This window comes from Podarcis melisellensis (assembly GCF_964234715.1).
Source record: "Podarcis melisellensis genome assembly, chromosome: Z".
NCBI lineage: Eukaryota > Metazoa > Chordata > Lepidosauria > Squamata > Lacertidae > Podarcis > Podarcis melisellensis.
The window spans coordinates 10,806,101-10,822,045 of NC_138547.1; the positions used below are offsets into that span (position 1 = coordinate 10,806,101).

The 15,945-nt window shown below is 40.8% G+C and overlaps 1 protein-coding gene across 9 annotated transcripts in view; it reads right to left on the reverse strand.

The window, feature by feature from the left end:
- Positions 1-15,945, reverse strand: part of RALGPS1 (Ral GEF with PH domain and SH3 binding motif 1) — a 217,422-nt gene that overhangs the window by 122,335 nt on the left and 79,142 nt on the right. For all 9 annotated transcript variants that reach the window (XM_081896465.1, XM_081896462.1, XM_081896469.1 and 6 more), the window contains exon 9: positions 647-773. In XM_081896465.1, coding sequence (XP_081752591.1) covers positions 647-773 — 127 coding nt within the window. The remainder of the gene's footprint in view (positions 1-646; positions 774-15,945) is intronic.

The following is a 15,945-nucleotide window of genomic DNA, read 5'->3' on the forward strand; positions in this document are numbered from 1 at the left end:
AGGCTTTGGTGGGCAGGATTAGGCCCACAGATAACCAACCCTTGCTGTAGAACTACCTTAATCTGAGGATACTACTAAAAGATAACAACTCTGAGAAGTGCATTAAGATATAAATTTCTAAGAAACTGATCACAAAGGAAGAATATATTTTGCCTAATTCCAGTTCCTTTACATAAGAATATGTTTACCATTTAAGTACCCCCCTCTATTCTTCTGTAGAATCAAGAACAATCATAGACAGTTGCACCCCAAACATTTTTATTCTGAAGAAAACTTGACAGATGAGCATAAAACTCACCATATTTAGGCCAAGCAGGAATTTTCCACCAGCCAGTGGCCTTGGATATGTTTTCAAGGCACCAATGTAGCAACATCATGAGAGAACCTCTGTGCTAGGATAATGGGCCCATTCTGTAGTGCCTCTTTCACATTCCCTACAGCTCAGACCACAGTGACTTTTTCCTCATCGCATAGCAGAAGTAATGGCCACATTACCACTTGTAAAACTTATTCACAACACTGGTTAACTGAACCACACTGGTTTAACCTGTGGTTTGGATCTGACATGCCTGGGCTTACTTGTTAGTCAGAAACAGAAAAGGCATCTAATTGAAGACTATATTTGATAGATAACAATTAGACTTACCTAGATAAGGAATACAGGGGACCATCTTTAAACATCTGATATATTCCCGCATCCTCTTATAATTATCTTCCTTAGACGTCAAGTAGTCTAGCTTCTCAAAGGTGGCCTTGTCTTTGCGATTCAAAAGCTAAAAAAAGAAAGGTCAAGTAAAACTATTAACATTCTGCAAAATGAAAATTTAATTAGTTAGAACACAGGAAAGCAGTAAGTGTCTTTAGGCTGAATACTGTTTTGCTAAGGAGGTTAAGGGGTTGCAATAAATTTTAAACGGTCCACAGAATCAGCCATAACCCTGTACCTGAAAATGGATATAGCAAACACTGTGAAGTATCTTCTCTTTTCACAATACTTTAAAAGGAAAAGGCAATGTTTCATTCAATCCTGTGTGTTTCATACTACATATATCCTACAAGTACTCCCTGTCACAGTTTTTGGAACAAGACAACAAAGCAACTTGTTTCTGCTTACACCATTGCATCTGCTCTGCTCTATTCCAATTCACCTTCCCTTCATCTATTTCAGTCATACTCTGGGCTCATCCACACTTCTGCTTGCTCAGTGCCTAGGAAGCATGGGCCCAAGCAGCCACATGGTGCGGGTTCTCAGTGCCTGGGGCACAGTGCTAAGGGGGTGGGCATGGAGGGTGGCTGCACCCGTCCAAGCTCTCACTGTTGACCGAGCTGCGGTTGTTTGAGTCGGCGGTGAGTGAGGCGAGTGGAGGGAGAAAGGCTCAAAGCTAGAGGAGGAGGCTGCCAGAACCTCTCACCTCTCCTCAATGGGGGCCACCTCCTCTTGGTCAGCCCAGGATGGGGGAAAGGGGCGTCAGGGCACGCAGGGGCGTCCCTTTGATGGCCACAAAGTGAAGGAGGCACTGCCATTGCCCCAATCCTGAAGGCTTGGCTCAGGAGCAGCTTGGAAAGTGAGGGAGCTTGCCATGGAAGCGCCTTGATGTGCTCCCTCACACCCTTTCAAAAATCTGCTCCTGGGGCTAGGCCCCCCGGCATTCCCCACACTATGCTCCTGGGTCTAAGCAGTTTTCCACTTGTCCCATGCTTTCTAGGCATGGGTCCAAGTGGTTCTCTGTTTGCCCCCCCCCCCACTTTCCCCAGGAAAACCCACTCTTTAGCACTGAATTGGTGCAAACATCAACCCACTGAAAACCCAACTGACATTTGTTCCAATTCAGTGGTAAAGATAGAGTTTTCCTGGGGGGAAATGGGGGCCAAGAGGAAGTCTGGATGAGCTCTAAGTCCTACATTGCCTTGCTCTCTGCTGCTACTTCTGTTCTGCCTGGATCAGCAACTCAATGCTGTCTAATCTCAGAAACATCCTGATTCACAACTGCAACTTATCCCAGTGTCTGATACATTCATGCACTTCCGACCCAGGTTAGGAAGCTGCCTTATACCAAGCTAGACTGTTTGTTCATCTAACCTTTTATTCTCTCCTTTCACGGACAGTGGTGTTTCTCATCACTTGTTATCTGTTTAAAAATAAAAATAAAGAAACCCTGAAGAAACCAGGATTTGAATCCAATACCACAGTACCACTTCTCACACCAGACCTAGCTACTCTGCTTTCCTGAGACAGACCCCTAGACCCAAGCATCAGTGGGCTACAAAAAGCCTTTTAGCTCAATATATCTTCTGGGCAGTCCACCCAATTCTACACCCACACTCTAAATGACATCTTTCCAATGCAATACAGCAAGCATATTCCACTGCAACAAAACAGGCAATTTCCTGTAATGCACACAACATCACATCATTAACATAGTAAGACATCAGTGCACAAAAGGTTGAAAGACTCAATTTGCTCCATAAATGCAGTATGTTGGGGGTGAGAAGTTGGAAATGGCAGGTGTGTCCCTGGGGTTCAAATTAAGCACCCATGATTTAGTTAGAACACTAGGTGAGAAACAGGCAGAGGGAACTGGGACTGGTATAGCACTTTATGCAGCCTGCAAGATATAGGTTACCCTCTTGGTTATAGAAATTTTGCAATGACAAATTTAACTGGGTGTATTTCATGCATTACTTTGACATATAGACATATATATTTCAGAAATTAAGAAATGTACATGCCTTGAAAACAGCTGCTGGTGACCTAGTGCATTACAAACCTGGCTAATCTAAGCTTTTCATTATGTGTGAAGCATCCCAAACTATTTAAACTATTTTGTTTTCAGTTCTGAAGTTGGCTACACATGTACTAAAAGCATGTGAAATATTCCATGTGCTCCCAGTTAAGCATGCACATAAACGGACAGTAGAATAACAAGCTTAGATATAACAAAGTTGGGAATAAATCAATGCCCGCTTGTGTTTAAATATTTCTGCCAAACTTCCATTAGCAACATGCTGAAGTTGCTGGAATTAAGCTGACAGTTGAACAAGAACTTACTTGATATTTTAAAAATTGTTAGAATCTAATCAAGAGAATAATAGTGCTTTAAAAATAAACTGAATAATGGTATTCTCAAAGCAAACAAGGTTTTGTCATTTCATAGCACACAGACACTTGGGATACTGCAAGTCATTTCCCTAGGTTTTTTTTACATTGAACACAAATGGGTGTATCCAATGTCCTACTCAGAGGAGACCCATTAAAATTAATGTGCCTAAGTTAGTCATAGCCATCAATTTTCATGGGCCTACTCTGAGTAGGACCAACATCGGATACAGCCCAAAGATTTGCCACAAAAATGCAAAATACTCTTCTTCACCTTGTACGTATACTTAATAAGACAAAATACAGAATATTTGATCTTACAGCAATAAGACAGTATGTAAGTGTTTCTTCCCTCTAAAACCTACATCCCAAGAGAACTTGAATGAATGCTATAGATGTGGCTAGCAACCACATACATATGAAGGGCACTTGATATAAATCACAGAAGAAATGTCAAAGCTTTCTCATTTTCCAGGCAGTCGCACTGATGGCAAATCTACACTACTAAGTTAAAGCAGTTATCACCTCTTTACAGAGAATTCTGGGAACTGTGGTACTGCAAGAGGGGGATAGGAAAGGCAGTTGGTATTTCATAACAAATAATTATCAATACTTCACTAAAATTCCCAGGTTCTTTTGAGTGAAGCCATAAAAGTTAAAACCAATGCATGTTGTAACATACACATCCTGTGAGCATATGCATGAGCATTTTGCCACAGAATTCCTTTGGCACCTACTTTGTAGAACTGCCAAGACATGCAAGCTGGTAAAACTATATTACTGTGTCACTTCTCCCCCCCCCCCCCAAAAAATGTATGGCTTTACCAGCAGTGAAGTTCTTATGTGATGTGATGGGGAAATACATATCTAGAGCCAAAATGTCTTAGAAGGAGGAAGGTAGCCTTGCTAAGTTGGTGAAGGAAATAAGCCAAACAAAAGGTGCCTCGTTAAACATAAATGGAAGTGTACTTCCCATATGTCTGAAGATTCCTAATGCGGAAAAGCAGCTCTCCTAGAGTAATCTATTCTTACTAATTGGCTGGCTGTAGCAGTTGAAACTCATTAAATCTTTTTGCCACTATTTAAGGTTTATGTTAGGAGATAGTGTCTAAGGAGGACACAAGAGAACGTATTTTCTCTTCTGGCCACACTGAAGTTTTCTGTTCTGTAGAATCAAAAAAATCTCAGTGGCAAATATTTTCAGCTGATAATTTATGTGTACTGCGATGGGGATAATAGTGGTACACTGGAAAGTCCTTCTAAAAACCACAGGTTGACATGTTTTTGGACTATTTTGTACATCTTCAAATACACGATGTGAGAAAAGGAGGGAAGCCTGTGGTTTTGGCAGACTCGCTTACAAGTGGTAGTAATCAGCATATGTGTATGTATGTCTTACCACAGGTTGCTATAAACTAGAAGACACAGGAAATTATGGAAGGATAAAGACAAAGCTTAACACGTGATAAAACGTTACAATTTGTGCCAAAATGCAAGAGGGAATCAGCTTATGGCAAAGAAATCCCCCAGGGAGGTCCCTCTAAAATTTAGCTGCTGTGCTGTTTTTTGCTTCTTCTCTCTTTTATCATGTAGATTGACTCCTGGTACGTATTTCTTACTTTACCCTGGATCTTTAAGGATTATGTCCTCCTTCAGACAATAAACCACTATCACCCTTGCATACTTTACCAGGGGTGCCCAAACTTTTTTTATAGAGGGCCAGATTTGAAGTGAACATGCATGAGGGCTGACCAAAGTGGTTGACCTTTTTTACGATTTTACCCCAAAGTTGTTGAGCTTTTTTTAAGAATAGGAATTTTTGAGCTTTTTTATTTTGGGGGGATTTTGCTAACCGGATTAGGCCCCTTTTTATTTTGGGGGGATTTAATCCCTAACCGGATTAGGCCCCTAAAACAGACTTTGGACATGCCTGCTTTACATAAATCAACTTTGTGTAGGGGAAACAGAAATGTACGGATGTGGTCTTAATCTGGTAACTGAATCAGGGACATGACAACTCTTCTGTCTCAAGTAACTGTCCATTATTAAACCAGGTTGTCATGTGAACTATGTGGATAGAGAGTTTTTCTTCTTTCACTACCAGAGATATTTGGGACAGACAAAACAGTATAAGAGCACCCCTGCTGGACCAGACCAAACCCTGCTGGACCAGACCAAGCAGGACCACAAGGATAATAGTTATTTCCTGCGGTTCTCCAGAAACTGCCATCCAGCGGCATTGCATTCATTACTGTGAAATTACTACATACAGTGGTACCTCAGGTTACATACGCTTCAGGTTACATACACTTCAGGTTATAGACTCCGCTAACCCAGAAATAGTGCTTTAAGGTTAAGAACTTTGCTTCAGGATGAGAACAGAAATCGTGCTCTGGGGGTGTGGCGGCAGCAGGAGGCCCCATTAGCTAAAGTGATGCTTCAGGTTAAAAACAGTTTCAGGTTAAGAACGGACCTCCGGAACGAATTAAGTACTTAACCCGTGGTACCACTGTATGTTAGTCTTGACTAGTATATGTATGCAGCTAAACACTGGACACAGTGTAAGAAAAGCTCTGCTTTTAGAAGACATCTGAAGGCAGCCTTGTTTAGGGAAGCTTTTAATGTTTACAAGACTATTGTATTTTAATACTTTGTTGGAAGCAGCCCAGAGTAGCTGGGGAAACCCTGCCAGATGGGCATGGTATAAATAATAAACTATTATTATCAAACCAGGAAGCCTATCCAGTCCAGCATTCTGTTCTCACAGTAACCAACCACATGCCTAAAGAAAGCCCATCAGCAAAATGCATGCTAGCACCCTCCCATGTGTGATTTCTAGCAACTGGTATTCATAAGCATATTGACTATGATATGGGATATAATACAGCCATTATCACTACTAGGCATTGATAGCCTAATCCCTCCACGACTTTGTTGGCTGAACTGCTTTGATGTCATGGAATGTTTAAGCACATTGGTTCAGAATGCAAGCCATAATGAAACTGTATGTTTTGCCCACTGATAAAGGTATACATTCATGTTTAAAGACATTACAAAACCTTTATTTTAAATATATATTTCTACTGGATGCACACAGCCACAAAGACAGATGAAGCCCTTCTGGTAAGGGTTCATCCATGTTAGCTAATAAATGCTCAATTTGTATTGAGTTGGTGAGTGTTTAATATATTTTATCAAGTTCACTGCGTTTCTAGATGTAACTTTATAGTAGAGGGGATAACTCAAGAAAAATGTCCATAAGCTTTCTAACTGTTCAAGGACAAAGCATCTGCAACAAAAACCTGGACTGATAGAGGGAATGCAGCAGTGGAGGCAAAAGAACTAAGATAGCAAGGGGATCAGGGAGGAGGAACTAAACTCTGGAAGATTTGAAATGACTGCCAAGGTTTGATGGCAGATTTCTAGTACCTAAAATCCGAGCAGTGTAATATTCTAATTTACTGCTTATGTCACTATGCACATTTTCCACAAGTATTCACTTCTACATGCCAAAATACAATAAACAAACTCTATGGAAAAAGTTAAAACCTCTGTTGTGCAGAATTTGCTATTAACTCTTTATTCTTTATAATTAATACCATTATTCACTGGACTCCAGATGTTAAAGAAAAGGGCTCCATCTTATTAAAGTTTGATGCATATATCCTCTCAAAAAAAATAACATGTCATAAGAATGGAATGTTTCCGATGATCAACTGTTAACTGGGACAAGCCATTGCCGTGCTGTAAACTCCTTCCAAAAACTGCTATCAAACTGGTTTGGCTTTTCCTCCCAACACTTTGTCAAATTCATGGCTTGAATAATTCAGAAATGTTGGTTCTTAAGCCCAGTTTTCTATATAGTTCACGTGCTTAGGCATGTGAGCAGTATCAGGAGTGACCTCCCAGTCAAGCGTGTTTCTTAGAAGAGCAACTTAAGAGTCCTGGGTCTCCTTTACCTATCAACTAGAAGGCAGCACTGCCTGGTGCCCCACACTATCCAGATATTTGGAGGATTGGAGATGTGGAAGCTGCACATGCCATGACTGGCGAGGTTCTGCAAAAATTTCTCCTGCTTAGTGGATAGCCAGTAGGAAACTATATCAAGATATTTGACAATATGAAACAGGGCGTCACTTGTAAGGGCATCACTTATAGTGACAGCAAGAAAATCAAACCATGCAGATTACTTTCACAGGATCTTGTGGTGCAATATCAAATAATTATAGGCAGCTTCATCATTTTCCCCCAAGCTCCTGGGGTCCAAGGCACAAGGTGAGCATGATGGGATGTGGGAGAACTATGATATATTCCTGTTCTGGTTTCTTTCCCACGTGCTAAACTTTATTGTCAAAAGGGCACAGTAAGAGCTATGTTTCAGAGCTAGCAAAACAAATAAACAAACAACCATCCTATGAGGCAGTCCATCTCTGTCTCTTGCCTTTCTACCCTTAGGATTTAGTGCAGTTATTTTCATATCCTGACTTTTAGGGCAGGAAACTTTCAAGATTCTGTGCTACAAGATTGCTCACCTCCTTGCTCCACCCCCAGCCCACCCACAGATACATCTGCCCCATAATGCAGAAATCTGAGCAGCATACCAGTACCATATAATGGCTTTAACCAAGGAGCAGCTCTCAGCGCTATAGCTGGACACCTATGTTTCTTATATTAGTACTAGCGCTCTGGCTCGCGATCCTTAACAAACAGACAATTTTGCAGCCTGTAGCTCATTTATCTATATCTACCGTGTAAGTCAGAAACGTAAGATTTTCATTTTAAATAATGGAGGTTCAGACAGTGACTAACACCACCGGGCTTAGAGCTCAGCTTGCTATGAATCTAAATGTAATTCTGATAATATCAGTTAATTCTTTGTGGCTGTAGACTCTGCAATTTGATTTGTACTTTTGGAGCTGCAGCAAAACCAGTCCATGACTAGATCTAATCCAAGCATGAAACATCAGTTATACCCAGTGGCGTAGCATGGGGGGTGCAGGGGGGCCGGCCGCACTGGGCGCAACATCTGGGGGTTAGGGTTAGGGGGCGCAAATCCATGGGTTAGGGGGCGCAAATTACTTGTCTTGCCCCGGGTGCTGACAACCCACGCTACGCCACTGGTTATACCTTCCCCTCTACATGATTCAGCAACAAAATGATAATCACCCATCTTTTCTCAGTGTTAATTTCTCCTGGTGCAGTGGATATGGACTGGGAAAGCTGCATTCAAATCCATTCCTGCCTATGAAGTTCATTCAACCACCTTAGACCAGAAGCTATCTCATGATTATTGTAAGGATATAATGCAGTAAGCTGAACTCTTTAATGTACATACATAAATTTCCTCCTGTTAATCTGGTTTGCCTTCCTTTCCATACAGACACCACACTAAAGACTATTCATCTGTTTCCTATGCCTAATGAACAAGCTACTGTACTGGCCATCTCTTAACAAAATGCATCAGTCCCCTTTCATAGAAATCTGGAGCATTTCTGAGAAGTGTACAGCCTTGATTTACTTATTTAAATGTGAACATCTATGGTATCTATGGTATTTGATTAGTGGTGTTTGACTTGACCAAACACCATCTGTCACTTCATGAACTACACTTTAGAATTTCTCTTCTCGTAAGAGTAGCTACATTTCCAGTGTCTCCTAATTCTCAAGCACACATAAATAGTTATTTCTTCTTTATCAGTTATAAGTCAGCTACAGGAGAAGAGGAAGCAAAGTAACCTAGTATTTGCTACAGAATGGATTGGGAGTGATCCAATGGTTGGAGGGGTATTCATGGAAGGATCACTCCATGGTGATGTTCAGATAGCTGTGAATGATACCCCAGCAGGGAGGAGAATTGCTTTACCTGTAAAGGGATCCCTGAACATTAAGTCCAGTCACAGACAACTCTGGGGTTGCGGTGCTCATCTTGCTTTATTGGCTGAGGAAGCCGGCATACAGCTTCCGGGTCATGTGGCGAACCAGAGCAGTGCACGGAAATGCCGTTTACCTTCCTGCCAGAGCGGTACCTATTTATCTATTTGCACTTTGACGTACTTTCAAACTGCTAGGTTGGCAGGAGCAGGGACTGAGCAATGGGAGCTCAGCCCATCGTGGGGATTTGAACTGCCGACCTTCTGATCGGCAAGCCCTAGGCTCTGTGGTTTAGACCACAGCGTCCCCCACGTCCCCTGCTTTACCTGTAGTGGGCCCCAAAGAAGAGTGAAGATTGCAGTTCCATGTCAGAAGAGGATAATGGAGAGGTAGTAGTACCATGAGTTCTTCTTGCAGAAATGCTTCCAGTTTTCTTTCCCCCCACTAGCTCAGAGGACAATTCCCTCTCTCGTTCTGAAGTCCTGGCCTCATCCCTCAAATAAGGGGCATAAGCCCAGGGTAATGGCATAGATGACATTCCTGGCAATATGGCTCACACACCTGTTGAGGTCCTAGTCTTGCTGTAGAATGGCAAGATGGAGACACCAAGCAACACAATTATTCAAAAGTGCTACCACTGATTTCGGGGAATTGGGAAGGCACCTTAGCTTCCTGAAGAGCTCCAGACAGTGAAGCAGGCCAACCAATGGTTAGAGTGTAGGTAGCATAGGTTTTGCTACAAATTGATCAAACATAGTTAAGAGTGCATAATTGCACCTAGCATGGGGTGGCGACAGCAAAGGCATCCACTGAGTCCTTGGTAAAGTGCCCAGAAGAGCTGCTTCATGCCATGAAGCAGCTGGTTTAGTCCAGCTCAGTTTCAGAAACAAGCAACTATGCAGCCGTCTTCTGTGACAGAATTGCGAAGCATTTTGAGGTCAAAATTCCTCCTAGTCCTTCCAAACTTGGTGCCACAGCTACTGCAGGTCTATTGGAGGCCAACAGAGCACCATCTGGTCAGAGATTATAGAATTAGTCTCAGTTACTGTAGCCTGAGAATGTAAAGAAGATGCTTCCTTGACCCTTTCACAGCTGGTAATATCTAGCAGGGAGAGACAGCATGGGTCCAGGAAGTGATTCACTACAGGCAGAGTAACACCCTCCACTACGAAAGTAGTGGCACAACCCCTCCTGAACAGACAAATCCCTGGTCCCAGTCTACTGATGCCCACTCTCAAACATTCCCTTCTTCGGCAACATCATCAAGAGTAGTATATTGCCTTCCCTTCTAGTTCCTTCCTTCCTTTAAAAAATGTTAAACAACATAGGTTTGTACTGAAATTATTCATTTAAGGAATGTATTTACTTTGCTTGCTGAAATATTGAGCAACACTTGATTTCACTGTAACATCAGCTGTAAATATTGCCATTGTAGACTGAAGAAAATTGTGCAATGGCAGATCTGAATGACTAGGGTATTTGCCTTTATGATTGATAGGAATCATATATATTGTCACAAGGGGTTACTTGAGATGACAAAGACTGGACAGCTGCTAAACCTCAGTATGAATGAATCTGTCCAAAGGGAAGAGAACAGTCATCTTAAAGTGCCTGTACAAAGGGCCCATCTATACCAGAGGTTGATTCCCAACTTCTTAAAACTGCCAGATGCCACTCACCCAATTAAGTGTGGTGCCAAAACTTTGTTGACTCAGCAGCATAAACTACACAAAGCTCTACTCTCTCATTAGCAACTAGCTGCAAAAAGACCTAAGTTTTCTTTTTAAACTCTGCATTAACATTAGCCTCATGTGAAGGCTGATCACTACTGTTTTCTGACTACCACTGTTTCCAACACACCAGCAACACAATAAAAATGACAAGAGAGCGCCTCTTCAAAAATCAGGAAAGTTCATGATGGAGTTGCCATTTCTGCTTCTCTGCACTATTCTGTGTGCGCTCTAGTTGTACAACTACCCAGAACTGCTAAAGGAAAGTATGGGAAAATCTGAATCATGGACTCCCACACTGCCCCCAATGTCTACAAACTGCCATTTTTATTTCATTTTTTATTTTACAATTTATACCTTTTTTGAGGAAATCCCTCAATGAAGCATCTTACAAGCACTAATATGTGCAAACTGCTATTGAATTAGTTTCAAGAAAAGCTTTCCCTGCTTACTTTATATTCTTTTTTGAAAATAATTCTCAGAACCGTAAAACTTAATGCCATAATATCAATGTGTTGACTGCTATGAACTGAAACCTTCCTCTAGTATATATCTAGTATATTTTTTTCCTGTTCTGAGAAAATACTTAGAGACATAAAATGTGTATAAAACATTAGTGAAATCAGAATTGCTCCCAATTCTCTCTTAACACACCTCTTTTCTGGCTAATAGCAAAGCGGAACAAGGATGTATTTAGACTTTTTGTGAGTTTAAAGAACAGGAAGATCCACTCATCCCTTGGTCAGTTAAATATTGTGAAACTATAATTAAAGAAAGGTTTGTAAAGCACCATATGCTTTTCTTAATATCAAACTACTGCACTGAACCACAAACTCTGAATGAATGTGCCTACCTGCAACATTGAGATACCTACATTAAGGATGTAAAGTAACAATTTATAAATTGGTCTGTTGCAACAGTTAACACTCCATTCTACACCCTTACAGGATTTGCTCACGTCATGCAGCAGCTCTAGTTATTTCAGTGTTCAGTGTACACATGGAAGTGGCCACATATATAAAATGCTCATGTGCACAGAAGCTCCATCAAGAAAAGTCTCCAGGTTGGGCCGCATCCCTTAAAAAAGTGATAATTTACATGTAACATTATTTTCCCTTTCTAAGCTCTTACATCTCTTTCTGACAGAGCAAGCCAGTACAATGGTACCTTGGTTTAAGAACAGCCCTGCTTACGGACTATTCGGCTTACGAATTCTGCAAAACCAGAAGTAGTGTGAACTTTACCTCGGTCTAAGAACAGAAGCCGAACAGTGGAAGGGCACCAGCGGCGGGAGGCCTCTTTAGGGAAAGCGTGCCTTGGTTTAAAAACGGTTTCGGTTTAAGAATGGACTTCCGGAACGGATTAAGTTCATAAACCGAGGTACCATTGTATGCTGAACTGCCTAAAGCTTATCACATGATTAGAGGATATTTGCACATGACCAGTGCCCACAAGAGAGTCCTCTAGAACCAGCAGAATAGAGACTTATTATCACATAATTTTGGAGCAGAGCAGCGTACACCAACCCAATACAAGCATTTATTGATTCTCTGAAATGATGCCTTCAATTCTTCTACAAATAGAGGGAGCTTATCAATCAAGAGTATGACCATACTAGAGTGGATAATGCATTTATTTAAACAGCATTTCTTGGGGTAAGAAGAAAATTTAGATTTCCCAAATTACTCTCAAATTATGGATGCAACTAAACTGGAGGAATAGAAAAAATCGTAAACAATTCATCAACAATAACTTTAACCTCAAATGCTATACACATTTGCCTCCAAGTAAATTCAACTGGTCTTAAATTGCCGTTGATTTAAAACAGCATTGTACAGTAAATATTTTAAAGTGATCCTTAAAAGCTGGTTTTAAAAAGCAAAAATGTGAAACAACGCTTTTCCAAGGGTCCCATTGGTGTTATATTTTGTTTCAGATCTAGAATGATTCAGGTTGTAATATATTATTCATCACATACAAAGCAGAGGGCATCAGTTCACAACATTGTCCCACAACGACAATCCTTTTAGAAATAGGTTTGCTTTGTTTGAAAGTACAGTTGTTCTTTTCAGGCTACACGTTTTAAAACACTCATTCAAGCAGATTCTCCCCAGCACCACCACAGGCTTCTGAATCTTGCACTTCAGTCCAAAACTAACAGTGTTTTCATCCAAAAGGTCATTGGCTCTATTCATTTTGGTAATCACTTGGAACTGTTACAGCCACCTCCAACTCTGCCTTTAATACAAAGAAGAAATGTATCCAAATATATTTGACAGAAGACTGACTACTATGTAAACAGGAAAATTGTTAGTAGGATATCCAGTGCAAATAGCTTAGAATCCAAAAAAAACTACAGATACATACATAGCAACCCAAGTGCCATTTCCTGCTTTGTGGATATAGATCCATACGCACATACAGAATCCACAAAACAACACAGATCATTAAACTGTGAAATTGGGCTAAATCAAACATTAGCCATATAAAGGCAAATATTATTTTTGTGGTGGATAATAAAAACATGAGTTTTCCAATGGAAATAGACTCATTTCCTAAAACATAAGTGGGGGGGGGGAGGCATCTCTATGTGCACAAAAGTTGGATTTCTAGATTCTAAGGGGACTATTGTTCCTAGTTTTATTTTAGACAATCGGTACAAAATGTAAACAATCATAAAGAAGATAATATGTAAAAGCTACTAGATATCTTCCAATACTGGGAGGTCTGTTCAGAACCCAAAAGCCACACTGGCAACATATCATCAAGTAATAGGTTGCGGCTGATTTGTTCACTGGTCCAGGGACCTATCTTCTTTACTACCTCTTTGTAGCTTTTTGCTTATAATTAAAGTTGCTTATAAAGTTTCAACATCTTGGGACTGACAAACAGACATGACTGGATCCTCCCTTATGTCTCATCATTATCTTGACAATAACCAGTGTCATAATTTACTAAAACAAGATTCAAAAAAGAAAAAAAGAAAAGAACAAGCCCATAGGTTGAATGTCCACTTTAAAAAAGGAGATATAGGAAGATATCAGTGAGGATCCAAGGCACTATGAGATTAATATTGTATGTTCAATGGATTCTTTAACTTGTCCCCCCCCCCATATTTTTGAAGTGGTGGGTCTGCTGTTTTTGGACCCCGGCTATTGCTTATAAAAGCCTCTCTCCCACCTATTTGCACTCCCACAACATCACATCACCTCAACTCATAAAGGATTTGCTGCTGAGAAAACGTACCTAAATTGCAACCAGTAAAATGTTAAACAATTGCAAGAAATGGGAATGGTGTTTTCTATTTCATGCTTCTCACTGTTTGAACCATTTTAGAACTGTTTTAGTTACCGTATTTTGAATTTTTGCCAAAGCAACTTTTGTTTCTGAATCTTAATACCAGGAAGAAGGTCCGTGGGCCTTTTACAGACAAAGTACCGGTACTTACAAAAGCATTTCCCATCAACTCATCCATTCTGACACTGTAGATAACGTGATGGCCAAACTTGGCCCTCCAGCTGTTTTGGGACTACAATTCCCATCATCCCTGACTGCTGGTCCTGTTAGCTAAGGATGATGGGAGTTGTAGTCCCAAAACAGTTTGGACATCACTGCTGTAGATGAATAGCTCACAATACTTAAAAAATATACATAACAGACATATTTTACCTCTTTAAATTAGCCTAGCATAGGAAAGATGTAGAAAGATTTTGTAACTAAATACAATCCTACCTAATTTCCCTCCCTGCAAGGCTAAGAGCCCATGAATAATGTTTAGTGGGAAATATGGGTGAAATTGAACAGACATTCATTTAAACAATGCAAAACCTACAGGAAGAAGATCAATGAAAAAGAGAATAGCACTGATTTGGTCTCTTAAAATGTCATACAGTAATTGCCTTAAATAGACAAAATACAATCTATCTTATTACTATAGCACAAATGATAGCTACAGCACCTAAACCACTTTAATAAACCCCTCTAATAAATCTTGGAATAACTGAAATTGCTCCAGGTTTGTAACTGAACACCTCTGGCAGGACTGAGTACAATGCAAAAGTGAGATCTTGAAGAGGAAGAAAGTCACATGGTCTCATTCCAATATACAGTTAGAACAACTACTGTACTGGCTTCTCTTATTTACTTATTACAGGCAATGACCAATTAATGTGCATCTGAACAATGCACAATTGTGCATGCGTGCAAGGTGCCAAACCTGGTCACTAGAAGGGTGGAAGGGGGGCAGAGCAGAATGGGGGGTCCTTATACATGCTCCACTGATGTGCACAGTGGCCAGGAATAAAACCGTCATGCAAAATGGTCATCAACTTTATGTATTTATTCTGGCCTTCCTCCCAAAGCTGCCTGGGATGGTAAACAACAAAAACAATACAATTTATTTTATTTTGTTTTTTAAAAACCAATCTATATTCTCAAAGATAAACAATCTCAAGTTTGGCAGGAACAATCTATTTCAGCCAACAAATGCCTGGGTGAAAAGGAAGATTTAAAACAACATCTAAATGTTAATAATGAGGGAGGGAAACACAACTAATCAGAGATGGCATTCCATAAGTGAGGAATCACTATTGAAGAGGCTCTGTTTCAGGCCAGCTCCAGCTGGGCAACACCTACCAGTGGCACCACCATCATAGCATCTCCTGACAACTGTAAGATCTGGGATAGTTGATATTGTGAGAGGTAAACTTTTAAGTATTGTTTACGGATAATAAGCTAGTTTAGGGCTTACTAGTACAAACACTCTTAATTGGGCCCAGAATCTCACACTTGGCAGCATGCTACACTTTCAAAATTGGTGACACCTAGTCTCATTAGGCTTATTATCCTGGCAGTCACATTCTGCATTTCCAGACCATCTTCAAGGCAGTCCAACACAAAATATGTTGCAGTAGTTCTGACAAACAAGTCACTATAGCATAGACTACTGGTGACAGTCTATCCCAGTCTAGCAACAGCTGTAGCTGGTGAAACAGCATATGGAGGGCATACACAATCCTGATTACAGAGGCCACTTCAAACTCTGGTGACAGAAATCCAGAAACATCCCGACTATGAAAATCCAAGAACATCCCCCAGTGGGAATGAAAATGCTCCAAGAGCAGCAGTGGCGTAGCGTGGGGGGTGCAGGGGGGGCAGGCTGCACCGGGCGCAACATCTGGGGGTTAGGGTTAGGGTGCGCAAATCCACGGGTTAGGGGGTGCAAATTACTTGCCTTGCCCCGGGTGC